Source organism: Hyla sarda, chromosome 7, assembly GCF_029499605.1.
Source record: "Hyla sarda isolate aHylSar1 chromosome 7, aHylSar1.hap1, whole genome shotgun sequence".
Classification (NCBI taxonomy): Eukaryota; Metazoa; Chordata; class Amphibia; order Anura; family Hylidae; genus Hyla; species Hyla sarda.
In genome coordinates this window covers 166029312-166056789 of record NC_079195.1, presented here as the reverse complement: position 1 = coordinate 166056789, position 27478 = coordinate 166029312, and the positions used below count along the sequence as shown (strand labels likewise).

Here is a 27478-nt window from a genome sequence, read left to right as displayed (position 1 = left end):
GGGATTTTGGGTTGAAATTAGGGGTCTCGGCTTATACTCGGGTCGGCTTATACTCGAGTATATACGGTATTTAGTTTAGAAAAAAGAAGGCTTTAGGGGGTGACCAAATAACTGTATAAATATATCAGGGGACGTACAGAGATCTCTCCCATGATCTATTTATACCCAGGACTGAATCTATAAAAAAAGGGGGCAAACTGTTTAAAGGAAAGAATGTTTCATCATCATCACAGGTTTTTTTTTTTTTTTTTTTTAACTGTAAGAGCAGTGAGACTATGAAATTCTGCCAGAGGAAGTGATCATGGCAAATTCACTATAAGAGTTCAAAAGGGGCCTGGATACATATTTAAAGTAATAACATTACAGGTTATAGATTTTAGGTTTATATGGACAGAATGTTGATTTAGGGATTTATTCTCAGTTGCGATCTTTTGAAGTCAGAAAGGATTTTTTTCCCAGTGTAAATATATATAATACAAAAGATCTAAAATTGGAGTTGATAAGAAGGTAGTTTTGCTGTTCATGACACCACTTATTTTTGTACCTATAGCCCATTTTTATTTGTTTAGTACCTTACTTTATTATGAATAATTGGCCAGATTATTGACATTTCAAAAGAGCATTACACTATTGACCAAATCAAAGAAGTTCAAGTTGAAATTAAATGAAAAAGGTGCTTTGCTTAATCAAACAAACCTCCAGGCTTGTTTTTTTTCCTCAAAAAATTGTCCATTAGGGGAAGTAGTGCGAGATTGGTTGACTAGTCAGATGCATATGCTAGGGCTTCTGGATCCTGTATGAAATCCTGAAGTTTTACATATTTCTGTTGGTGCCTGGACAGTCTCCTGCAGCATGTGCCCTCTCTGCAGTGCTCTATGTCTTTCCACTTCATCGGTGGTGTGGGCTACTGGCTGTTTCTTTTGGGATTTAAAGCACAGGCAGACATCTTGCAGAGGTATGGTGTGAGCTGCAGCCTGCCTGGAGCTCCTGTGTCTCTTCACTACTGTGTGTAGTAAGGTCCTGTATAGGTACAATAATTTAGGTAAGATGAGCATAAAGGAGGCTATTCTCCCTAACCAAGATACCTTGTTTTTTGCCCAGTTTCTCAAGGTCTGTCTTAAGGTCAAGCAGGAAAGGGGTGTAATTACAATGATAGAGCCAGGAGAATGAGGTAGGTAGCTTCACTCCCAGGTAAGTAATATGGTCTGCCCTCCAATCTAGGGGAAATCTAGCCTTAAGCCTGGATATAAGTCTCTGAGAAAAATGTATAGGTAGAACTTGTGATTTAGTGGTATTTATTTATTTATAATAATCAACTCAACTGTAATCAGCGAGCAAGGAAAAGGACTCTGCCAGGGACTGCTCCAGAATCTTCCAGGGTGAAAATAACTTAATCTGCATATAATGATATGAGATGCGATGTGGACCCTACCTTAATTCCTTTCGCCGCCTGGCTTGCTGGGAATGTCAAGGCCAGTGGTTCTTTGCACAGAACGAATATTAGTGGAGATAACGGGCAGCTCTGGTGGGTCCTGCTAGTTATAGAGAAGTTTTCAGATAGTTTGCCATTTGTAAAGACCTTAACATTGGGGTCCGAGTAAAAATCAAATCCTATACCAATGAATGCGGTCGAAAGCTTTCTCAGCATCCAGGGAGAGGAAGACAGACGGGACCCAGCCACGATTTATGTGGTGCAGAAGGTTGAGGACCCTTCTAGTATTCTCAAAGGCTTGCCGGCCACACACAAATCCAACCTGGTCATGGGAGATCAGTTGAGGCATAAATGACACAAGGCAGTTCGCTAGTAGTGTCACATAAATCTTGAGGTCTCTGTTTAATAACTAGATAAACCTAAAATTGCTAGGCCTATCCGGTACCTTGTCCGAATTGTTGAAGGTAACTATAAGTGCCTCCTGGTTCTCTCTAGGCAAGAGCCCTGAGGATATAGCTTTAGTGTAAAAGGCTAAGGTGTGTGGGTTAGGATAGAAGAGAATGTTTTATAATAAAAGATTGTGAGCCTATCGGGGCCTGGAGATTTACCTGATGGCAATTTCTTAATAATACCATCTAATTCTGTATTAGAAATAGGGGAATTAAGAGTGTCTAATTGAGAGGGGGAGATATGAGGCAGTGCTATCAGGCCCAAAAAGTAAGAGATATCTGAGGGGGTGGGTTGAGGTGTATTCACATCCTGGGAAAGATTATACAGTTCCAAATAATCTTAAAGCTATTGGCAATAGTCTGGGGATGAAATAACTTATGAATGGAAGTATGGTTCCATAGATAGGGAATCTTTGACTTACTGGGGGAGATTTATCAAAACCTGTCCAGAGGAAAAGTTGCTGAGTTGCCCATAGTAACAAATCAGATCGCTTCTTTCATTTTTAACAAGGCCTCTGAAAAATTAAAGAGGTCTGGTTGGTTGCTATGGGCAACTTTTCATCTGGACAGGTTTTGATAAATCTCCCCCACTGTGTTTAGCTTTCATTCTGGCCTTTAAAAATGTCCCTTCTTTATTTTCGTAAGCATGAAATTAAGATTTAAGCTTACTCATCTTCCTGGCATAGTCATCAAAAAAGTTTGTATGTATTTGAGTGCGAATGGATCGTAACTGACCAACTAAAGACATAGTAGGTGAGCGTTTGTTCAGGTCTTGCACTATTTTTTGTTCCGCCAGTAGGGCAGTCAGATGTGCAGCCCAAACTTTTTTGGGCCGTTACCCAACTTAACGAAGGATCCCCTTAATACCGCTTTATGGGCGTTCCATATTGTTGTTGCTGAGAAGTCTTGAGTGACATTTTTTGAAAAATAAGATGAGGACTCCCTTATCGGTTGGGCTTATATGTGGGATGCTTCAGAAGGAATTCGTTACAGCGCCATAAATAAGAAAGCAATGGGACGTCCCTCTCATATATCTCCAATGTAATGGGGGTGAGGTCGAACCATATAAAAAAAATCGTAATCCTTCCAGTAATTTTTTGGGGCTGTATACTACAGAGGAAATGCTATTCTTTTTGGATTTCTCTTCTGTCACGACAACAGTGCTCTCTGCTGACCTCTGCTATCCATTTTAGGAACTGTCCAGAGCAGCATATGTTTGCTATGGGGATTTTCTCCTGCTCTGGACAGTTCCTAAAATGGACAGCAGAGGTCAGCAGAGAGCACTGTGGTCGTGACATCAGAGAAATCCAAAAAGAAAAGCAGAGACATTTCCTAAAATGGACAGCAGATTAAGATTTTTTTTAATAGAAGTAATATACAAATCTATAAAAAATTTGTCCGGACCTTCCAGGAAAGTGTGAATAATTATAGTTGTATACTCTATATAAAAATCGATCACTAAGGTCGTGCTTCAATGATAATTCAATTGTTTTATTAAAATAACACAGTATAAAATAAGTTACTCCTCACAGGCCCTTGTGAGAAGAACACATATAACAAAGGCAATCAAATAGTAAAATATAAATATATATCACTGGTATAACTCTAAATATGGAAATAGAAGTAGACAATACTTATATTGTTGTATAACTGGTTTAGATAAAATGTATCAATAATAAACAGCTCATATCGTGTGTGATACAATATTACCGGTCCTGTATGGTTTAGCAGCAGTTCACTCGGCTCTGACAGCTTGCGCTAGGAAATAAATGCCGTTGATAAGGTGCTAAGATAGTTAGTAACACAAAGTCCTTTGTGGAGCGGTGCAGGGTAGTGCTGGTACTTTGAACAAGCGGAGTCCCGGTATTCAGCAGTGATAATCTCAAACAGAGAGTGCTGGTAAGCGTGGATATTCCAGATGAGCGCTGGCACGCGCTGATGTTCCAGGAAACCGGGAGCCCGTTAGCACTGGCAGGTGCTTTGGATGATGAATTTCCTCACCGCTGGACTTTGGAACTGGTTGCTCGCTGTAATGCGACCATGAACCTCACACTGTGTATGGAGGTCTCGCCTCGTCTTACCGGCGTGTGACGTCAGCAGATGCTGTGGCCGAGGTAGCAAAATCAGGACCGGGATAGCATGGTCAAAACCAGAGCTGTACAGGACTGGATCAGTTGTTATGCATAAGTCCACAGGCGATGACCAGTTCTCACCATATATGATAGATGCAATTAATATACAGCGTTATTACCAGTGATAAAAATAGCAATTAAGACTAGACTCGTTTCAGGGTTCTAGAGTACGACCCTTTCCTCAGTAGTCATGTTGGTTGTCATGTAAGATTGCCATTTTATAGAAACACGAATCCTGATAGTTAACAAGCTTCAAAGTGAAAATGAAAACATTAACTGGATTGTTTAAATGGATTACCTAGAGAGCAATGAGTGTATCTAAAAAGGTAATGTGACTACTGTTCAAATGATATCAATGCGATTCCATATATTGGGAAAAAGTACAGAGTGAGTTGTTTTGAATGAGAGAACTTATGGATTGTAAAAATGAGAATAATATAAAAGAAAATTTAAAAACGAAAAATATGATACTATAAATTGCCTGTGTATAACTGTGCACAAAAATGATGAAATATATATGATCTATTATTAGGGGATATGAAATGCAATACGACCCTTTAGTTGATTATATTTATTCAAATATAGTAATTAGAGATGAGCGAACTTAAACTAAATTCGATTCTTCGCGAAATTCTCGGCTCGGCAGTTGATGACTTTTCCTGTATAAATGAGTTCAGCTTTCAGGTGCTCCGATGGGCTGGAAAAGGTGGATACAGTCCTAGGAGACTCTTTCCTAGGAATGTATCCACCTTTTCCAGCCCACCGGAGCACCTGAAGGCTGAACTAATTTACGCAGGATAAGTCATCAACTGCCGAGCCGAGAAGTTCGTGGTTAATCAAATTTACTGTAAGTTCGCTCATCTCTAATAGTAATCTATACTAACTGATGATATATTGCTGACACAGATGTATTATTTGAATTGATACAAACCTACTATAAATATAGATATTAATATTGCTGGAAAAAATAAAAAATAAAAAAGATACATTTTAAATAATAAAAATAAAATGTAATATGTATAAAGAAATATAATAATAATGAAAATAAAAATGAAAATAAATATAAAAATGAATATAAAAATTAAAATGAAAATGATAAAAATGCAAATAAAAATAAAAAAGGGAGACATGGAAGTAGTGAGTGTAGAGGATGAAATCAGTCTACGGGGCACCCCTCTACAGAAATCCGAACAACTCAAAATCTGAGTTCAGTCCGCCTGGTTCCAAGGTTGCAAATTCAATTTTTTTTTAAACTTTCTGCCTTCAACGTTTTAACTAGAAAGCTACCCCCACGCCAGTCTTTTTTGACCAATTGGAGACCAGTGAAGGAGAGAGAGGTCATGTCACTGTTGTGTACAATGGAGAAGTGGGCTGATTTAAGGTTTTTATTCTTAATATTAATGAGGTGTTCCGCTATTCGCATTTTAAGCGCTCTACTAGTTCGTCCTATATATTGTTTTTTTGCATCCATATTCAATTATGTTTAAGACACCTTTAGAATGACATGTTATCAAGTCCTCAATTTTCCATTTGAATGCATTAGTCTGAGAACATATTTCAATAACTTTTTTTGAACCCTTTATTTTTGTACAGTTGGCACATGTTCCACACCTTACAAACCCTTTTGTGTTCAACCAAGAATCATTCTGTTTTTTTTTTTTTACTGGTGGTTTTATGGATGGCGCTACTTTTAAACTTAAATTTGGAGTCCGAGTATATACTACCGGGGGACGTAACGGTAATAGTGAACCTACATCACGGTCCTGTTTTAACAAGTGCCAGTGTTTTCGCAATATTTTTTCCACTTTCTTGTATGAATTGTTGAAGGGGATCATTATCTTCCCTCCAAATTTATCTATGTTTTGTTTTATATCTTTTTCTGTGAAAAATGTTGTTCTATCTAGCAGTTTCATAACTTCTACAGACCGTTTCAATAGCGGGTCGGGATCATTTTTTTCTTTAAACTGCTCTGTAAGAAGTCGGGCTTCATCAAGAAACTGGTCGTCTGAGGTACAATTTCTCTTCAACCTGCGGTACTGTCCTTTTGGGACGTTCATTAACCATCTAGGTAGATGGCAGCTTGAATAGCCTATAAAGCTATTCTTAGCTGTCAGTTTTTGGTACGTCCTACAGGTTAATTTTTCCCTATCCGAACTGATAACAATATCTAGAAAATTAATACTTTCCTTACTGATAGTGGATGTAAAATGAAGATTATGATCATTGGTGTTTAAATTAAATATAAAGTGCTCTAAATCAACAGTATCAACCTCTCAAATCAAAATAATATCATCTATGTACCGCTTCCAGAGCACCAGGTTTGCGCCAAGCCGCGGCAAGATGTTAGTCTCCTCTCACGCCGCCATGAACAAATTAGCATAGCTTGGCGCAAACCTTGTGCCCATCACGGTACCAATTAACAGTAAAAAATAATCACCTTCAAAATAAAAATAATTGTGCGTTAAAATGAAATAAATGGCTGAAGTGATAAAATTAATCTGTGATGATTTAATATGACCGTGTTGTAAAAAATGTTTAACTGCTGCTATTCCTAAATCGTGCTGTATGATAGTGTAGAGTGATGATACATCTAAAGTGGCTAGTATGTGTTGATAAGACCATTTAAATTTTTCAATTATTTCAATGATTTGAGTAGTATCCTTCAAGTACGTATGGGTCTTTTGTACAAATGGCTGGAGAAACCTATCGACGTACTGGGATAGGCTCGAAGGGATCGAGCCTATCCCAGACACGATAGGGTGCCCCGGTGGGTTAGTCAAACATTTATGAGTCTTCGGGAGGCAGTAGAATACGGGCAACCGATCGGGAGTCCCAAGTATAAATTGATGTTCTTTTTCATTGAGGATGCCGTCCTCCACTGCCTCTTTGCATAATAACTGTAATTGTTGAAGGTATTCTTGAGTGGGGTCATGTTTAAGTTTTTAATAAGTGACTATGTCCCCTAATTGTCTGTTGCATTCTTGAATATATTTGTCAGTGTTTAGAATAACGACACCGACCCCCTTGTCGGCGGGGCGGATCGTGATTCCTTTCAATGTCTGTAATTCCTTAAGGGCTTGTCTTTCCTTATGAGAAATATTGTTTTTTGGATATTTTGTACTTTGGATTTTTCTCAAATCGTTCTCTACTAATTTTTTAAAAGTAGTGACATCTGGGCCCATTAAGTGTTTGGGGTAAAACCATAATTTTGGCCTACATTCAGTGTGAATAAATTCTGACTGGCTGGTAGATCGTTCGGATGGAGTTTTGAGAAAATATGTTTTTTAGACAAATATTCCGGACAAACTTCTCTAAACCTACATATGTTTGAAATTTATCAAGTGGGTGGGATGGTGCATATTTAAGCCCTTTGTTCAGAAGTGATTCTTTTACAAATGTCAATTTATGGTTACTTAAATTTATGATAGATGTATTCCCGGATGTGGTTTCCCTATTTTTTGTGGAGGTTGAGTTGGGTGGTCTGACTCTATATCTTCTACGTAACCTCTTTTTTTTGTTTGGGGTCCCCAATGTGTGTTTTGTGGGAGGGGCTGGATGAATTTCTGCAGATACTGTGTGAGTTTTCTGTGGAGCTCTGAATAATTGTGTTCTCTGGTTGTTTGAATATTTGGGCTGATACCTGTTGTGATATGGTTGATTTTTGTGATAATTTGGACAAAAATTGTACGGACTGTTCCTGTACCCTCCATGGGGTCTGTAATTGTTTCCCTGGGGGGGGGGGGGGGGGGGGAATTCCTGTATATTGGTTCCTCTCTCACGTATTGTGTTTTTTTATAATAATGATTTACCTCAAAAAAACCATTACTCTCTGATAGAGGAGCATAACAGTTCTGTATAGGTAAATTATATTGATTAACATCTTCCTGTGTAATGTCAGTTTGTTTCTGAGTCTGCCATAGCAATTTTTTTATTTTTTCTATTCATTATTTCCATCTCTAATTTGTCTAATTTCTTAGAGATGTATTCTTGTTGTCTAAGATATTCTGAGTTTTGGTCAAACTTGTCCATTTCAATTTTTAATTGACTTATTTGTAGATCAAAGTTGTTTAGAAGCTCCTGTCTTCGTTCTATAACAAGATTGACCAAACCCCTAGAATATTCTTTTAAGGTTTTGTTCCACTTATTATTAAAATTCTCTCCTAGGTCACCAGCGGGGATTTTAAATAGACTAAGTCCCTTGGGAATAATGTCTATTTCCAATAAATGGGACAAACTTTTAATTTCCCATTGGTTCCTTAGGCGTTTGGACATAATAACCTCCAATTTTTTGAACATCTGGATTATTACTAAATCGTTTTGTTCTATATGTAAATCTTGTTGAGAATTACTGAATTTATATTTATCAATAGATTGTTTTTTGCTCTCTAGGTGTGACCAAATATTCATATTTAGAATTATAATTGGAGCACGTTCACTAATAGGTATATAAAAATCAAAAAAGAACAGGAAATGTTTAAGTGCAGCTCACACTTAATAATTAACACGATCCGAGGTCAAACAGGGCATGCAACTATACCTCAGTTGCAGAAATAAAATGGAGAAATATATAAAAAATTTGCCCGGACCGTCCAGGAAAGTGTGAATAATTATAGTTGTATACTATATAAAAATCGATCACTAAGGTCATGCTTCAATGATAATTCAATTGTTTTATTAAAATAACACAGTATAAAATAAGTTACTCCTCACAGGGCCCTTGTGAGAAGAACACATATAACAAAGGCAATCAAATAGTAACTTATATTGTTGTATAACTGGTTTAGATAAAATGTATCAATAATATACAGTTCGTTTCATGTGTGATACAATATTACCGGTCCTGTATGGTTTAGCAGCAGTTCACTCGGCTCAGACAGCTTGCGCTGGGAAATAAATGCCGTTGATTAGGTGCTAAGATAGTTAGTAACACAAAGTCCTTTGTGGAGCGGTGCAGGGTAGTGCTGGTACTTTGAACAAGCGGAGTCCCGGTATTCAGCAGTGATGATAATCTCAAACAGAGAGTGCTGGTAAGTGTGGATATTCCAGATGAGCGCTGGCATGTGCTGATGTTCCAGGAAACCGGGAGCCCGTTAGCACTGGCAGGCGCTTTGGATGATGAGTTTCCTCACCACTGGACTTTGGAACTGGTTGCTCGCTGTAATGCGACCATGAACCTCACACTGTGTATGGAGGTCTCGCCTCGTGTTACCGGTGTGTGACGTCAGCGGATGCTGTGGACGAGGTAGCAAAATCAGGACTATCAGGGATAGCATGGTCAAAACCGGAGCTGTACAGGACTGGATCAGTTGTTATGCATAAGTCCACAGGCGATGACCAGTTCTCGCCATATATGATGGATGCAATTAATATACAGCGTTATTACCAGTGATAAAAATTGTGATATTCAAGCTGCCATCTACCTAGATGGTTAATGAACGTCCCAAAAGGACAGTACTGCAGGTTGAAGAGAAATTGTACCTCAGACGACCAGTTTCTTGAGGAAGCCCGACTTCTTACAGAGCAGTTTAAAGAAAATTATCCCAACCCGCTACTGGAACAGTCTCTAGAAGATATAAAACTGCTAGATAGAACAACATTTTTCACAGAAAAAGATATAAAACAAAACATAGATAAATTTGGAGGGAAGATAGTGATCCCCTTCAACAATTCATACAAGAAAGTGAAAAAAATATTGCGAAAACACTGGCACTTGTTAAAACAGGACCGTGATGTAGGTTCACTATTACCGTTACGTCCCCTGGTAGTATATACTCGGGCTCCAAATTTAAGTTTAACAGTAGCGCCATCCATAAAACCACCAGTAAAAAAAACAGAATGATTCTTGGTTGAACACAAAAGGGTTTGTAAGGTGTGGAACATGTGCCAACTGTATAAAAATAAAGGGTCCAAAAAAAGTTAATGAAATATGTTCTCAGACTAATGCATTCAAATGGAAAATTGAAGATTTGAGAACATGTCATTCTAAAGGTGTCTTATACATAATTGAATGTGGATGCAAAAAACAATATATAGGACGAACTAAGAGAGCACCCTAAAATGCGAATAGCGGAACACCTCAATAATATTAAGAATAAAAACCTTAAATATCCACTATCAGCCCACTTCTCCATTGTACACAACAGTGACATGACCTCTCTCCTTCACTGGTCTCCAATTGGTCAAAAAAGGCTGGCGTGGGGGTAGCTTTCTAGTTAAAATGTCAAAGACCGAAAGTTAAAAAAAAATTGAATTTGCACCCTTGGAACCAGGCGGACTGAACTCCCATTTTGAGTTGTTCGGATTTCTGTAGAGGATGTACTTTGCCTATGTGGACACCCCTGTATAAAATGGGGGGTGCCCCGTAGACTGATTCCATCCTCTACACTCACTACTTCCATGTCTCCCTTTTTAATTTTTATCATTTTCATTTTTATATTCATTTTTATATTTATTTTCGTTTTTATTTTCATTATTATTCTATTTCTTTATACATATTACATTTTATTTTTATTTAAAATTCATCTTTTTTATTTTTTCCAGCAATATTAATATCTATATTTATAGTAGGTTTGTATCAATTCAAATAATACATCTGTGTCAGCAATATATCATCAGTTAGTATAGATTACTATATTTGAATAAATATAATCTACTAAAGAGTCGTATTGCATTTCATATCCCCCTAATAATAGATAATATATCTTTCATCATTTTTGTGCACAGTTATATACAGACAATTTATAGTATTATATTTTTCGTTTTTAATTTAATTTAATTTTATATTATTCTCATTTTTATTTTCATTTTATTTCTTTAAGGTCCACACATATCCTCATATACAATCCATAAGTTCTCTCATTCAAAACAACTCACTCTGTACTTTTTCCCAATATATGGAATCATAGCCAGAGCATCCGCTGACGTCACACGTCGGTAAGACGAGGTGAGACCTCCATACACAGTGTGAGGTTCATGGTCGCATTACAGCGAGCAACCAGTTCCAAAGTCCAGCGGTGAGGAAATTCATCATCCAAAGCGCCTGCAAAGTGCTAACGGGCTCCCGGTTTCCTGGAACATCAGTGCGAGCCAGCGCTCATCTGGAATATCCACGCTTACCAGCACTCTCTGTTTGAGATTATCACTGCTGAATACCGGGACTCCGCTTGTTCAAAGTACCAGCACTACCCTGCACCGCTCCACAAAGGACTTTGTGTTACTAACTATCTTAGCACCTAATCAACGGCATTTATTTCCCAGCGCAAGCTGTCTGAGCCGAGTAACCTGCTGCTAAACCATACAGGACTGGTAATATTGTATCACACATGAAACGAACTGTTTATTATTGATACATTTTATCTAAACCAGTTATACAACAATATAAGTATTGTCTACTTCTATTTCCATATTTAGAGTTATACCAGTGATATATATATTTATATTTTACTATTTGATTGCCTTTGTTATATGTGTTCTTCTCACAAGGGCCCTGTGAGGAGTAACTTATTTTATACTGTGTTATTTTAATAAAACAATTGAATTATCATTGAAGCACGACCTTAGTGATCAATTTTTATATAGAGTATGCAACTATAATTATTCACACTTTCCTGGAAGGTTCCTGTTATGCTGTCTGTGACGGTAACATTTTTATATATTTCTCTATTTTATTTCTGCAACTGAGGTATAGTTGCATGCCCTGTTTGACCTCGGATCGTGTTAACTATTAATCCAAACAGATGAGACACAGCAGAAGGGTCCCTTACCTTGCCTCCTGGTGTCCGATCGCCGAATGATTGCTTAGTGCCTGAGATCCAGGCATGAGCAGTCTAGTGGCAGAATCATTGATCAATGGTTTCCTATGAGAAACCATTGATCAATGTAAAAGATCAGTGAATGCAGTGTTATAGCCCCATATAGTAGCTATAACATTGCATAAAAAGTGAATAAAGATTTAATCCCTTCCCTAATAAAAGTTTGAATCACCCCCCCCTTTTCCCATTCAAAAAAACCTGTGTAAATAAAAATAAACCTATGTGGTATTGCCGCGTGCGGAAATGTCCGAATTATAAAAATATATCATTAGTTAAACCACACGGTCAATGGTGGTTTTCAGAGGGTGAGCGATTCTGTAATTGGTTAAAGAAAGAGGCTTCAGACGATGATTAAGACGCTGTAAGTCAGAGCACCAAGACTAAGCAGCAATCTCTCTCCGCAGCCAAGCCACGCACCTACACCATAGTATATTAGTGATCTATCTACAGTGTTCTTCACGAACCTGGTGGAGTCTATGGAGAGAGTCCTTGCTGATATGTAACACCCTTACTTTCCAGGGGGCTGTTATGTTTTGATCCTGTTATGCTGTCTGTGACGGTAACATTTACTTTACTGCAGATAATTTACATTTGGAGCGCCGATAGCCATGCTCTGATATGAGCTAACCCTCTCTACCACTAGCCACAGTTTACCTTTGTTACTCTTACTCTTACTCCTGGGTAAGAAGATCTTGGTTATAGGGGCTGTGACATTAAGAAAAGTAGGTATAAGCTGATGCATTATGTGAAAAGATATTTAAAATGTACTAGCATTTCTTAAAATGCCCTATTTGAGAGATATAAGGTTACTAATTCCTGGTGTTTGGGTCACACATGCTTAGTTCAACTGCAGTCTCCTAAAGATAATGGCAATTGGTCTCAACTGTGCATGTATTCAAGGGGGATTGTGGGAAAGTGTCTGCATTGTTGCCTTGCAACAGCAGGGTCACCGTTCAGAGATGAAACAAGGAAATGATCATATCCATGGGATAGAAGAACTCGACAGGGATGTATGATATTTTACATAAAAAACAGGATATTTTTACTCCTTTACATATATGTATGTGTTGTGAGTGATAAAAGGTATCTGGTAGGGAGATGTATTTTTGTATTTGCTCAACGTTATTTTATACTGAATATTTATAACCTTCTCCTGCTATGCTCCAAAGATAGATTTACAGGCAGGGAAGAAATATTCTTCCCTGCCTGCATTACTGGATGCCCTGACCTTGCCACTTCACTCGCTCGTACCCTTGATCTTCCCCTGGACGTGCTGCTTTGCTTTTTCTAAAAAAAAAAATATATATATATAGATTTAGAGATCTTGTGGTCTCGACCTACACCAATTTTTCTACCTTGGTGCCTGGGGTTGGTTGGGTGGATCTTTGGCGACATTATCATCCAGATTCTTTAGAGTTCACCTACCACTCTTCCTCGTGATGTATATTGTCTTGTTTGGACCATATGTTTGGGTCTGCTGATCTAGTGGTCACATAGATTATATCGTGCATGGTCAGCTAGGCATTTTTGATCATAATCCTGTAATACTTACTCATAGGCCATGTAGGACTGCATTTAGGGCACCTTGGAAGGTGAATCTTTTCTGCCTTACTTCTGATATTATTGTACCTATACGTTATTTGATTTGATGTTTACTTTGATATGTTGAAATATGCTGAAGGTTCTTTTTGTTTTCTCCTGCCGTGTTATATCTACTGTGTACAATGTCAATAAAATGAGTATGATAAAATATGGTCCATTTATTAACATTAATTACCAAATTACACATTTTATCCCACCCTATTTTGGGTATCTACACTAGAGTGTGACTGATTATCATATTCAGGGCATTCTTTCTCTGCACTGGTGCCCAGAACTTTTCCTCCATACGCATACTCCAGATGATGTCATACTATTTCTGTGTAAATATGTAATATTATGTCTCTGCCTCGTGAGTCTATGCATCTTATAATACATGGCAATATCATGCTGGCCTTAGAAGCAACTGATTGGACTTTTCATGATGTTCTGTAGTCTAATGCACCCAGATCCTGCTCTGCAGGTGACTTTCCCAGTATTACTCCCCCTAGGACATACGATGCATGTAGGTTATTAGTACCCAGATGCCAAACTTGGTGGATGCCCAAGCACCCAGGGGAGAATTTACTAACACACGCATTTCACACATCAGTCTAAAGTAAACCCCTACCAGTGTACAATTAAAAAATGCATGAAAATTGAATTTATAAAAGGGGCAATTTTTTTTTATCAAAGATATTAAATATGGTCTAATATATGAGCAAATATTGAAAGGGCCTCGATGATTCAACAACATAGGATTACGCAGTTTAGAATTCTTCAGCAAAGTTACTATTCTAGTTATTAGTCATAAAATGGGCATCAAGAATAATTCTTGCTGTCCGAAATGTGGAGGATGCTGACATTCTGCATATTTTTTTCAATTGCTCCTTTTTTGGGAAGATATTGTGTGCGTTAGAGAAAAAGGTTAAATATGGTATACCCAGAGAGTGTGCATTAATGATTCTTGGAGAACCCTCAAGGATGGGGAAGGATAGGCTTAAGGGTGTATTTTATGCTATAATTTTGATACTGCAAGAATGGATGGTGGAGAATGTCCGGAATGTTCTGCATGGGTCTGAATAATGGAGAAAATAAAGTCATATGAACATGTTTGGGTTATGGGCACTAAGAGTGGTCTTAAGAAGTATCATGAGATATGGAATAGTTGGTAACAGGGTGCAAATATATTTAAAAAAATTTATTAAATTTTTTTTCTCTCTGTCTCCTCATGTTTGTCTAGGTGGGTATCCTCGTAGGGAGGTTTGGGGGGGAGATACTGTTGGGGTCAATATTAGAGATGAGTGAACTTACAGTAAATTCGATTCGTCACGAACTTCTCGGCTCGGCAGTTGATGTCTTTTCCTGCATAAATTAGTTCAGCTTTCAGGTGCTCCCGTGGGCTGGAAAAGGTGGATACAGTCCTAGTAGACTCTTTCCTAGGAATGTATCCACCTTTTCCAGCCCACCGGAGCACCTGAAGGCTGAACTAATTTACGCAGCAAAAGTCATCAACTGCCGAGCCGAGAAGTTCGTGACAAATCGAATTTACTGTAAGTTCGCTCATCTCTAGTCAATATGTTAATATGTAATGATGTGAATCATACGACGTGTATTGAATTATTGACCCTTTATTAATATGATTGTACTATATATTTGTATTGTACAAAATGAAATAAATACTTAATAAAAAAAAAAAGATATCAAGCATAAAAACCATATAAAGCTGCTGTGATAGTCGACAGGTGTGTATAAGAACAGCTATTGGGCAATCAAATCCTCAAATACTTAAGTAAAAATCATCAATTAGGTCCTAGAGTTTAGACCCCCTGGCATCAGACACTTATCCCCTATCCTTTCCTTTTAGCTTACAGATCTATAATTCACTCGGGTTGACCTAATGCACCACATTTGTCTTGGCACTATGCCAGTCAACATAGTCTCTAAACATTAACAAAATAATATAAATAAATTAACTAATTACTTCAAGAACATGGATGTAAGCCATCTGGTCCTAGAGCCTTCCTTACTTTTACTTTAGTACATTTTTCTTGGACCATGTCTACATTCAACTAGTTTAGTACATTACATGATGCATAACCAGCACATAAATATTTTTCAAATCTGTGAAATAATATGACGATTTTCAGCAGAGCTCTTTCATACCCTAAATTAGTCAAGTATCATCTACATTATCACAGTCTGTCTGGAGACAAACAAGTAAATGTCCATCTGTGCCAAGATATGTTTCTGGCAACTTGGCAACAGTATTGAGCAGCTATCAGGCACAGATACTAATTATCTAAAGCCCTACTTTGTTTTCCTGGTCTTGATGAGTGAACCACTTGCACTCCTCCTGTTATTAAATGTCAGTTTTCACTGTTACAGTTTTCTACTTTTCAACAGTATTAATTACTGAGCTCTGGTTACTCTGTGTCTGAATGTATTTAACACGAAGACACATTGTAGCTACTGAATACAACTCATTATATTATCCCTATTAGCTTGGAGGCTTATTATATCAAACTGGTGCTCGTTGTGAATGCCGTTACTGGTTCAAGGTGTTTATTTTTGACAAAGGGGAAATATTTCCTTTCAGTATATTAGGTTAAATGATAGGAGATCTATTGTGCAGACTTGGTTTCAGGCATCAATAGCCTGCTGTGTATGTGGCGCCAGGACAGTGTATCCCTACATGCTCTCTGTATGAGTTCTCCATGTAACTGCCCCTTTCTGTCCTTGTCACTAAACATTATTCATGCCAGTTATTGTTTTCTCCATTTGGCATATTTTGCATTGTAGAATGTCCTTTATAAAGCATTTGTCTCACTTTATGTGTGTTTTCCTTTTAGAGTTCTAACAAAATCAGGGATCTCCTCTCTATTCCTTATTGATGCAACAACTAGTGACATTGAACTATTTTCTGTATTACTGCACCCCACACCTAATCATCAACCTCTCTCGCTTGCTGTACCCCTCAAAAATTGTAAGTAATAAAATAAGACTGAAGTAACAAGACTTGGTGAGTTCTGCGATTTATCTTTGTATGCCCATGATGTTACGGACTGTGTCTGTGCAAACGGCACCGCCAATATTACGTAGCAGGTATATTACACACTACTAGTGTATGTAGGAGAAAGATTAAAGCAACCTATCACTGTGCTGAGCAGTCCCTTTCCGCACGGCACATCATCAGAACTAGTAAGAGGAGCCCCGGAACTGGGACCAGAAGTTCGGTAAAACAGGCAGCATGGGGTGGGTAATTGGCCAGTTACGTATCTTCACTGCAGGCCTGGACAACCCATTTAATCTTTCTATGAATGCCAGGACCAGACAGAAACAATACGCAATCTAGAAGTTTCTACAAGTTTTGTACTTTTGGACAAGTTTAGTATTTTGAGAAAAAGTAATAATTTAGGGTTATTCTAAATCATAGTATTGTAAAAACATTTTATATAAACTGATCAATGTTCTGCTTTTGTCATAAGGGTTTTCCAACTCTTAAAACTTCTGAGCCAATGTTTCACATGTTGCAAGATAAGTCACTTACTAAAGTTTGGGTGGGAGCACGTATTCTTTTAGTCCTTTTGGATTAGCTTTTTACCTAATGATTTCTTTACATCATATATTTATTTTGCAGCAGATGAGTATTTTTCTTTTTGGCTATATGTTCCTTTGAGTTTCATGACTGTATAGTGTATCCCTCATTATTATTACCCCTATCTTCTGCTAGTTAGAGATATTTAGTGTAATTGCTCACTTGCAGGTTATTGTTTTATTATTACATTTATTAGGGTGGTTAATATGTTTATTTACTGTACATCTTGTATATTTTTGTGTGTTCCCTGACATTGAGCATACCTGTTCCCTCAAGTTCTTTCATGCTTATCTTTTAGAACTTTTAAGAAATGTATGTTCTTACATAGTGTCTTCTATACTTATTTATTATTGTGACTACATTTCTCATGTATTGCACTTGTATGGCGTGTACCCTTTTTTTTTCTTGTTTTTTTTGTGGTCCTTACTAAAGTACAGACTGTGCCTCTGTGACCCAGTCTTACATGTATATTAGCTCTTGAGAAGCAAGAAGGCTGTACACCAATCCATCTGTCATCCATCTGCAGACAGTTCATTTGGTGTTCTTGCCCGTTTTTCGTGCACATCTTGGGGTAAGGGTTCTGTTTGTTTCTGTTCAGTGAATGCCAATGATAGGTTGCACTAGAGAGAGCTTTCTTCTGGAGTGAGTTTGCATACCTTGTGTTCCCAGAGGGCATTGCCTGGCATGTAAAACACCCTATACCAGCTGGCGGTCTCTGCAGGTAGAAACAGTACTGCCGGAGAGTCTTAGATGCAGCACATCATATGCTATTATCAACTTTTCTCCTAGGCTCACTACATCATAATTTTTGCATAAAGCGAGTTCTTGCGCAATACTTATGTTACTTTTTGCAATTTACACCAGGCACTACAAATGCCCCCCTAAATGTTTTTATCAGACATACAAGTTTACATAATCATAACAGCAAGTATCATCACTGTCTCTTTCCCAACCTCTCTATAGGGTTGTCAGCAGTTTGTATGAAACTTTCTTTAAACTTTCTTAAAAAAAAATTGTTGTATTACTAAATATATCCAGTAGGTAGCAACAAATACAAGCAGTAGTTAATGCAGATTATGTAGTTCAAAAAATCCACTAGAGGGCACACATGGGCAGTAAATCCTGTTAGGACAACACAATTGTCCTGAAAGTCAGCTTATTTATAAAACACACCAAGACATTCTATATAGATAAGTAGGGCATTTTTTTTGTTTACATTTTTCCTTTTTCATGGTGAATACCTGTCCTGATATGCTACTCACACAAGGTGCGCTTGTCTTTGTTTTGGAAGAATAGTTGGGTGTGTTCTCCAATTCTAAAATGGCAATCTAAAAGAACATCATACAGTCTTGAATTTAAGGTTAGTATAGCACACAATAAGGAATAGAAGTCTAAAAATGGTGGGAAACAAATGTAAAGATTTCATGTTAAGCATTTCTAAAAGTATCTTCAGCAATAATATGGAAATGAAGATCCAGAAGTCAAGCAAACAGCCTAAGGCAGAGAAGAGCTTATGTTCACATGGCTGATTCCATGTGGAATGTCCAATTAAAGATCCGGCAGGTGCTGGGACCACTTGGAAATGTCTATTTTTTCTGCAATAGTAGGAATCGATGGAAATTCCGCCGTGAACATAACCTTAGAGTAGGAACACATGTTTTCTGCAGCAGGAAATGTTCCCAAAAGACGTGGATCCAACTAGAAAGGAAAAGTTTAACCTTCCTTGACATTACCCCTTCCAGCTGGATCCACTTCTACCTTTGGCACATTTTCTTCTGCCGAAAATCTGCAGCGTATCTTCAATATGTGTTCCTACCCATACTAAACAACTACTAGGCTACAGCACAGATGAAAAAACATTCTGACAGTACTGATTTGGCAAAATTTGCTTGAAATTTATTAATGCCACACAACTTTTTATAAATTTCACACAGTTATACATAAAAATGTTGCCATATTTTGCATTTAAAGTGATAAATATGGGCCATAGAGCTTCACAGAATAAATGCTAATTTGGGACTTGTGTGTGAAATGAAAGGAGAAATCTGATTGGATACTATGGGCAACTTTCTTCCAGACAGATTTTGATGAATCTCCCTCATTGACGTTAACCATGTACAATATTTTGAAGAAAGTTCTGTACATATAAAATACACTCGGCAATCTAAGAAATCTTAGAAAAATATCTAAAAGTAATAGCATCAAACTAGGTAATTGTCTACGTACTTAGGAAAAACAAATACAAACACCAACAGGCCTAGACAAAAGACAAAGTAAAAAGAGGGACAAAAAGGAGAAAAGGAGATAAATTACAACTATGGTCAAGGAACATTATTCGTAATCCATACCTGCATTCACATAGCAAAATATATCTCCATATGGTGATAAAGCTGTGGGTCATTATTTCCCTGTTATTTCTTAACCTTTTAAGGACACAGCCAATTTTCATGTTTTTGCTTTTTCCTTTCTCTCCTTTTAAATCCATAACTTTTATTTTTCCACCTACAGACGCAGTGCTTGTTTTTTGCAATTGTACTTTGCCATGACATCTTTCGTTTTCCCAAAATGCACCAAAAATGCACCACGTAACCGAAAAAATATTATTTATGGGCGGAAATTTATAAGAAAACTGCAATTTTGCAACTCGAGGGGTTTGGTTTTTACGCAGTGCACTTTATGGTAAGGATTCCTGTGATCATGTTACAGGGGGTTGGTGAGCTCCACTGAGGTATTGGCAAGTTTCACTTTCTTTTTAGACGCTGTGATTGGCATTGATCATGGCTTCAAAAGGGTTAAAAGACTGGCAGCTATGGAATCGCCCTACGCTAGCTTTAACCTGTTAGGGACAAAGGGCGTACCTGTACCCGCTCCCTTTCTATAACGTGGGGTCACGGCATTACCCCGCGGGTTGGGCCCGGCCTCTAACAATGGCCGGGAACCGTGGCTAATAGTGGACGTCACCGATCGCGGAGATATGCGCTATTAACCTTTTAGACGCAGTGATCAAAGTGGATTACCGCATCTAAAGTTACAAAAAAGCACTCCAGGCAGCTCAGTCGGGCTGATCGGGACCACCGTGGGGAAACCGTGGTGTCCCAATCAGCTAGGACGCATGAGGAGGGCCCTTACCTGCCTACTTGGTGTCTGATCACCGAATGACTGCTCCATGCCTGAGATCCAGGCAGGAGTAGTCAAACGGCGATAACACTGGTCAATGCTATACTATAAGAGATCAGTGTAATGCATGTTAAAGTCCCCTATGGGGGCTATAACAGTGTAAAAAAAAAAGTTAATAAAGATGATTTCCCCCCTCCCCTAATAAAAGTTTGAATCACCCCCCTTTTTCCATAAAAAAAAATCCATAAACATGTGGTATCGCCGCGTGCGTAAATGCTCGAACTAGAAAAATATATAGTTAATTAAACCATACGGTCATTGGCATACGCGCAAAAAAATCCAAAGTCCAAGATAGCATATTTTTGCTCACTTTTTATATCATAAAAAAATTAGTAAAACGCGATCACACAGTCCGACCAAAACAAAAACGGTACAGATAAAAACTGCCGCAAAAAAATGAGCCTTCATACTGCCCGTACGCGGAAATATAAAAAGTTATAGGGGTCAGAATATGACAATTTTAAATGTATTAATTTTCATGCATGTAGTTATGATTTTTTTTCCAGAAGTAAGACAAAATGAAACCTATATAAGTAGGGTATCATTTTAATTGTATGGACCTGAAGAATAATGATAAGGTGCCCCCAAAAGTTACAAGATGGCGTTTTTTCTTTTGTTACACAATTATTTCTTTTTTTGGGTTTCGCCGTCAATTTTTGGGTAAAATGACTGATGTCATTACAAAGTAGAATTAGTGGGCAAAAAAAAAGCCATTGTATGGATTTTTAGGTGCAAAATTGAAAGGGTTATGATTTTTAAAAGGTAAGGAGGAAAAACAAAAGTGCAGAAATGGAAAACCGCTCTGTCCTTAAGGGGTTAAAGCCACTTAAGGCATCAGTGTACAGGTATGCCCTTGGTCCTTAAGTACCAGGACACAATTGCGTACTTGTACACCCTATGGCCTTAACTGGTTAAAAACTATAGTGGATAACAATGTTAACCGCCCCTCTAATTCCTATCCCTGCTGGACTGGCAGTCAGTCGGAAGCCAACCCATGTTTTCAAATCTCCCGCCTGCAAACAAATTATATGCGGAAAGCAGGAATGAGATTTTGAAACAGGTCTCGGCACTGGAAGCTGAGCCCTACTGTCAGTCAAGCAGAGAAAAAGATAGGAGGGGAGTGAGGAGGCGTTTAATCCCTCAGCAATTGAGAAGCTTGGTAAAGCCTATTTGACACTTGACACCAGAGATTACATTTTTCTATATTATAGAAGCACAGATATGCTGATGAAATGTGTCTGAATGCCCTAACAGATATCAGTGTGAATTGCAGCTGACAAATTTTCCTTTAAAACTTGATCAAGTAATAATGATAACATTTGTAACACTGCTGCTGCAGTTATTTATGTTCCAAAACTTGCTATTGTTAATTGTATGGCATATGGTTTAGGTGAGGCTGTGCCTCATCTTATGCCTTTTGACCCTGGGGCTTGTTTTAACACCTAATAAGCCACCTATTATGGGCCTTAAAGGGGTTATCCAGGAAAAAACTTTTTATATATATCAACTGGCTCCGTAAAGTTAAACAGATTTGTAAATTACTTCTATTAACCTTTTCAGGACCCAGGGCGTAATTTTATGCCCCGGCCCCTACCGCGCGCCGGGTGGGGATCGGAAGCGGATGCCTGCTGAAATCCTTCAGCAGGCATCCAGGGCAAACGCCAAGGGGGGCCATGTAGGCCCCCCATGTCGGCGATCGCCGCAAATCGCAAGGGAAATCGCCCTTGCGATCTGCGGCGATACCGGGCTGATCGGGTCTCTGGGACCCGACCACCCGGTAATTTTGCATGATCCCGGCTGTCACAGACAGCCAGTACCATGCTAAAGTATAGGAGCGAGGTGGCAAGCCTGCCACCTCCTCCCATACCCTGCGATCCGTCAGTTAGTTAACCGACCAATCGCAGGGGGGGGGGGGGCGGTTACTTCCTCCCGTCCTGCCCGGCCCTGGAAGTCCGGAGAGGACGGGAGGAAGACCGGAGGACGCGGCGGGGGACGGGGGAGTGCTGGGGACCGGCCGCGGTACTTACCACGTCCCTGAAGACCCGGATCCCGGCGATGAAGATGGCGGTGACAGGTGAGTGGATCTTCAGCCGCGGTTAGGCCCTTTACAGCAATGCACGTTGCCGTAAAGCGACATGCATTGCTGTAATGGGACCCTGTATACTACAACTCCCAGCATGCCCAGACAGCCCTTGGCGTCTGGGCATGCTGAGAGTTGCAGTTTTGCAACATCTGGAGGTCCACAGTTTGGAGACCACTGTGCCCTTCCAGATGTTGCAAAACTACACATCCTCAGCATGCCCTTACTGTCCAGGCATGCTGGGAGTTGTAGTTCTGTAACATCTGGCCCTTCAGATGTTGCAGAACTACAACTCCCAGCATGCCTGGACAGTTTTGGCATACTGGGAGTTGTAGTTTTGCAACATCTGGAAGGGCACGGATTGGGAACCACTGTATTAGTGGTCTGCAAACTGTAGTCCTCCAGATGTTGCAAAACTACAACTCCAAGCATGCTGGGAGTTGTAGTTCGGCAACATCTGGTTCCCAATCCGTGCCCTTCCAGATGTTGCAAAACTACAACTCCCAGTATGCCAAAACTGTCCAGGCATGCTGGGAGTTGTAGTTTTGCAACAGCTGGAGGTCCCCCTCCGTGAATGTACAGGGTACATTCACATGGGCAGGGGGTTACAGTGAGTATCAGGCTGCAAGTTTGCGATGCAGCAAATTTTGCGCGGCAGCTCAAACACGCAGCGGGATACTCGCTGTAATCCCCCGTCCGTGTGACTGTACCCTAAAAACACTACACTACACTACACTACCACAAAATAAAATAAAAAGTAAAAAAACACTACATATACACATACCCCTACACAGCCCCCCTCCCCTCCCCAATAAAAATGAAAAACGTCTGGTACGCCACTGTTTCCAAAATGGAGCCTCCAGCTGTTGCAAAACAACAACTCCCAGTATTGTCGGACAGCCGTTGACTGTCCAAGCATGCTGGGAGTTTTGCAACAGCTGGAGGCACCCTGTTTGGGAATCACTGGCGTAGAATACCCCTATGTCCACCCCTATGCAAATCCCTAATTCAGGCCTCAAATGCGCATGGCGCTCTCACTTTGGAGCCCTGTCGTATTTCAAGGCAACAGTTTAGGACCACATATGGGGTATCGCCGTACTCGGGAGAAATTGCCTAACAAATTTTGGGGGGCTTTTTCTCCTTTCACCCCTTATGAAAAGGTGAAGTTGGGGTCTACACGAGCATGTTAGTGTAAAAAAATATTTTTTTTTACACTAACATGCTGGTGTTGCCCTATACTTTTCATTTTGACAAGAGGTCAAAGGGGAAAACGCCCCCCAAAATTTGTAAAGCAAGGCCCAGAAAGGAGAGTGCACCATGTACATTTGAGGTGATTTGCACAGGGGTAGCTGATTGTTACAGCAGTTTTGACAAATGCAAAAAAAAAAACACATGTGACCCCATTTCGGAAACTACACCCCTCATGGAATGTAAAGAGGGGTGCAGTGAGAATTTACACCCCACTGGTGTCTGAGAGAGCTTTGGAACAGTGGGCTGTGCAAATAAAAAATTTTGTGCAGCCCACTGTTTCAAAGATCTGACAGACACCAGTGGGGGGTAAATGCTCACTGTACCCCTTGTTACAATAGAGCCAGGTGTGTAGCGAACAAATTTAATCCAATGCGACGTGTTTCACAGCGCTTGCGCGGTTTCATCAGGCAGTGAAACGCGGCGAAACAGGCGGTGAAACGCGTCGCATTGGATTAAATTTGTTCGCTACACACCTGGCTCTATTGTCTTCTCCTTGGTCAGCGCCAGAATTCCTATCCTCCTTGAAGTTTGCTATACATCTCCCTACTGTTTCTAGGAAGGGTGCAGACCGGGATCATCATATTAAACGCATATCCTGGTTGTGTGGGAGTGCACACAACCTGGCAGGGTGAGCCTTTACTTTTTTCCCTCCCCTCCCACACACCTGTGATCCCGTTGATTCTCCACAAGGGAGCGCCTGTTTTTTCTTTGTTTTACAGATCTGTTGTCCTCTTCTGAGCATTGTAGTTCGCCCGTAGTGCACTTCAGGTCAACTTATGGGGTACCTCCATACTCAGAAGAGATGGGGTTACAAATTTTGGGGGGTATTTTCTGCTATTAACCCTTGCAAAAATGTGAAATTTGGGGGGAAACACACATTTTAGTGAAAAAAATTATATATTTTTTTACATATGCAAAAGTCGTGAAACACCTGTGGGGTATTAAGGCTCACTTTATTCCTGATTACGTTCCTCAAGGGGTCTAGTTTCCAAAATGGTATGCCATGTGGGGGGGGGGGGGTTGCTGTTCTGGCACCATAGGGGCTTCCTAAATGCAATATGCCCCCCAAAAACCATTTCAGAAAAACGTACTCTCCAAAATCCTCTTGTCGCTCCTTCGCTTCTGAACCCTCTACTGCGCCCGCCGAACACTTTACATAGACATATGAGGTATGTGCTTACTCGAGAGAAATTGGGCTACAAAAATAACAATCCATTTTCTCCTTTTACCCCTTGTAAAAATTCAAAAATTTGGTCTACAAGAACATGTGAGTGTAAAAAATGAAGATTGTGAATTTTCTCCTTCACTTTGCTGCTATTCCTGTGAAACACCTAAAGGGTTAAAATGCTGACTGAATGTAATGTTGAATACTTTGGGGGGTGCAGTTTTTATAATGTGGTCATTTGTGGGGTATTTCGAAGATGAAGACCCTTCAAATCCACTTCAAACCTGAACTGGTCCCTGAAAAATTGTGATTTTGGAAATTTTGTGAAAAATTGGAAAATTGCTGCTGAACTTTGAAGCCCTCTGGTGTCTTCCAAAAGTAAAAACACGTAAACTTTATGATGCAAACATAAAGTAGACATATTGTATATGTGAATAAAAAAAAATTATTTGGAATATCCATTTTCCTTACAAGCAGAGAGCTTCAAAGTTAGAAAAATGCAACATTTTCAAATTTTTCATCAAATTTTGGGATTTTTCACCAAGAAAGGATGAATGTTGACACAAAATTTTACCACTATGTTAAAGTAGAATATGTCACGAAAAAGCAATCTCGGAATCACAATGATAACTAAAAGCATTCCAGAGTTATTAATGTTTAAAGTGACAGTGGTCAGATGTGCAAAAAATGGCCGGGTCCTAAGGTGTAAAATGGCTGGGTCGTTAAGGGGTTAAAAAATCTTCCTTCTTTCAGTACTGAAGTTGAGTTGTTCTTTCTGTCTAAGTGCTCTCTGATGACACGTGTCTCGGGAACCGCCCAGTTTAGAAGCAAATCCCCATAGCAAACCTCTTCTACTCTGTGCAGTTCCCGAGACAAGTAGAGATGTCAGCAGAGAGCACTGTTGCCAGACAGAAAAAAAACAACTCAACTTCAGCAGCTGATAATTATTGAAAGGTTTAAGATTTTTTAATAGAAGTAATTTACAAATTTGTTTACAAACTTTCTGGAGCCAGTTGATATAAAGAAAAACTTTTTTCCTGGAATACCCCTTTAAAGACCTGTAATTTTTTTTTATCTTGTAGCTATATCATGTTGACATGTATTTTTTAATTAATGCATTTGGCATACAAAAATGTACTGAACATATTTTAACTCTTTAATGACACTGCCTGTTTTGGCCTTAATGACCTGCCCAATTTTTATTTTGGCGTGTTGTTTTTTTCCTCCTCTCTTATTAATTTGTCTTACAATTTTCCACCTAAAGGACTATGTTAGGGCTCTTGTTAGGCTGGGTTCCCACTACCTTTTACCCATACGGGAGCGCATACGGCAGGAGAGAGCTAAAAACTTGTGCTCCCGTATGCCTATGTGCTCCCATATGTAATTCATTTCAATGAGCCGATCGCAGTGAAATGTTTGGTCCGGTTGGCTCATTTTTGCCCCGTATGCGCTTTTACAACCGAACCTAAAACTGTGGTTGACCTATGGGAGCTATAACACTGCAAAAAAAAGTGTAAAAAAAAGTGTAATTTAACCCTTTCCCTAATAAAAGTCCAAATCACCCCCCTTTTTCCATAAAAAAAAAACATAAATAAAAATAAATATAAAAATACGTGGTATCGCCGCGTGCGTAAATGTCCAAACTATAAAAATATATCATATGGACCGTGAATTTGAACATTCTCTCTGCGCATTCTACACGATTTGGAAAAATTCACGGCTCATCATTAAAGCCCACTAACACCATCATTAAAGCCCACTAACACCGCTATCCATATGAGACGGCCGAGTCTCTAAGCGGCGATCTATCCTTCAGCTCTTCAGTACTGCAAGTATACTTAACATTGCTACTGTTTGCTCATAAACACTGCTAGTATACCAGACATTGCTACATTGTTACCATGCAATAATTGTTACATTGTTTCCAACGGATACCACTCATTCTACAAACAGCGCATTGAACAGTACAATTCTGCACTTTACATATTCGTTTCTATTCAAAAGACACGTGCACCACTATTTTATTCTTACAGGCTGGAATATCCACAAACGTGTGGCTTTTATATTGATTGTATTTTATTACATATTTTTTTATATTATAATGTATTCTATGCTATCTATGTCATTTTATAATTTATTAAATTGTATTTTGTGTCCCCGCTGACCCACAAGGGCCCTGTGCGTCACGGAGCACATTACATATTTTAAACAATTAATTAATAAATGTCTATCCAGTATTCAAGATCCTGAGCCTCAATTTTCCTTTTAATCATATGAAAATGTATAGTTAATTAAAAACCGCACGGTCAATGGCGTATGCGCAAAAAAAATCCAAAGTCCAAATTAATAATATTTTTGGTCACTTTTTATATCATGAAAAAATGAATAAAAAGTGATCAAAACGTCCGATCAATACAAAAATGGTACCGCTAAAAACTTGAGATCACGGTGCAAAAAATTAGCCCTCATACCGCCCCATATGCAGTAAAATAAAAAATTTATAGGGGTCAGAAGATGACAATTTTAAATACAGTATACATATGTACAGTATAAATTTTTCTGCATGTAGTTAGGATTTTTTCGAGAAGTACGACAAAATCAAACCTATATAAGTAGGGTATCATTTCAATCGTATGGACCTACAGAATAATAAGGTGTCATTTTTACCGAAAAATGTACTGCGTAGAAATGGAAGCCCCCAAAAATTACAAAAAATTTTTCTTCAATTTCGTCGCACGATGATTTTTTTTTTCCGTTTCGCCGTAGCTTTTTGGGTAAAATGACTGATGTCACTGCAAAGTAGAA

General features: G+C 38.9%; 1 protein-coding gene across 2 annotated transcripts in view; it reads left to right on the top strand.

Moving 5' to 3' along the window:
- The first annotated feature begins 1151 nt into the window (after positions 1–1151).
- Positions 1152–27478, top strand: part of FUOM (fucose mutarotase) — a 146048-nt gene continuing 119721 nt past the window's right edge. For both annotated transcript variants that reach the window (XM_056531220.1, XM_056531222.1), the window contains exons 1-2: positions 1152–1171; positions 16255–16388. In XM_056531220.1, the coding sequence (XP_056387195.1) occupies positions 1167–1171; positions 16255–16388 (139 nt within the window). In that variant the 5' untranslated portion in view covers positions 1152–1166. The remainder of the gene's footprint in view (positions 1172–16254; positions 16389–27478) is intronic.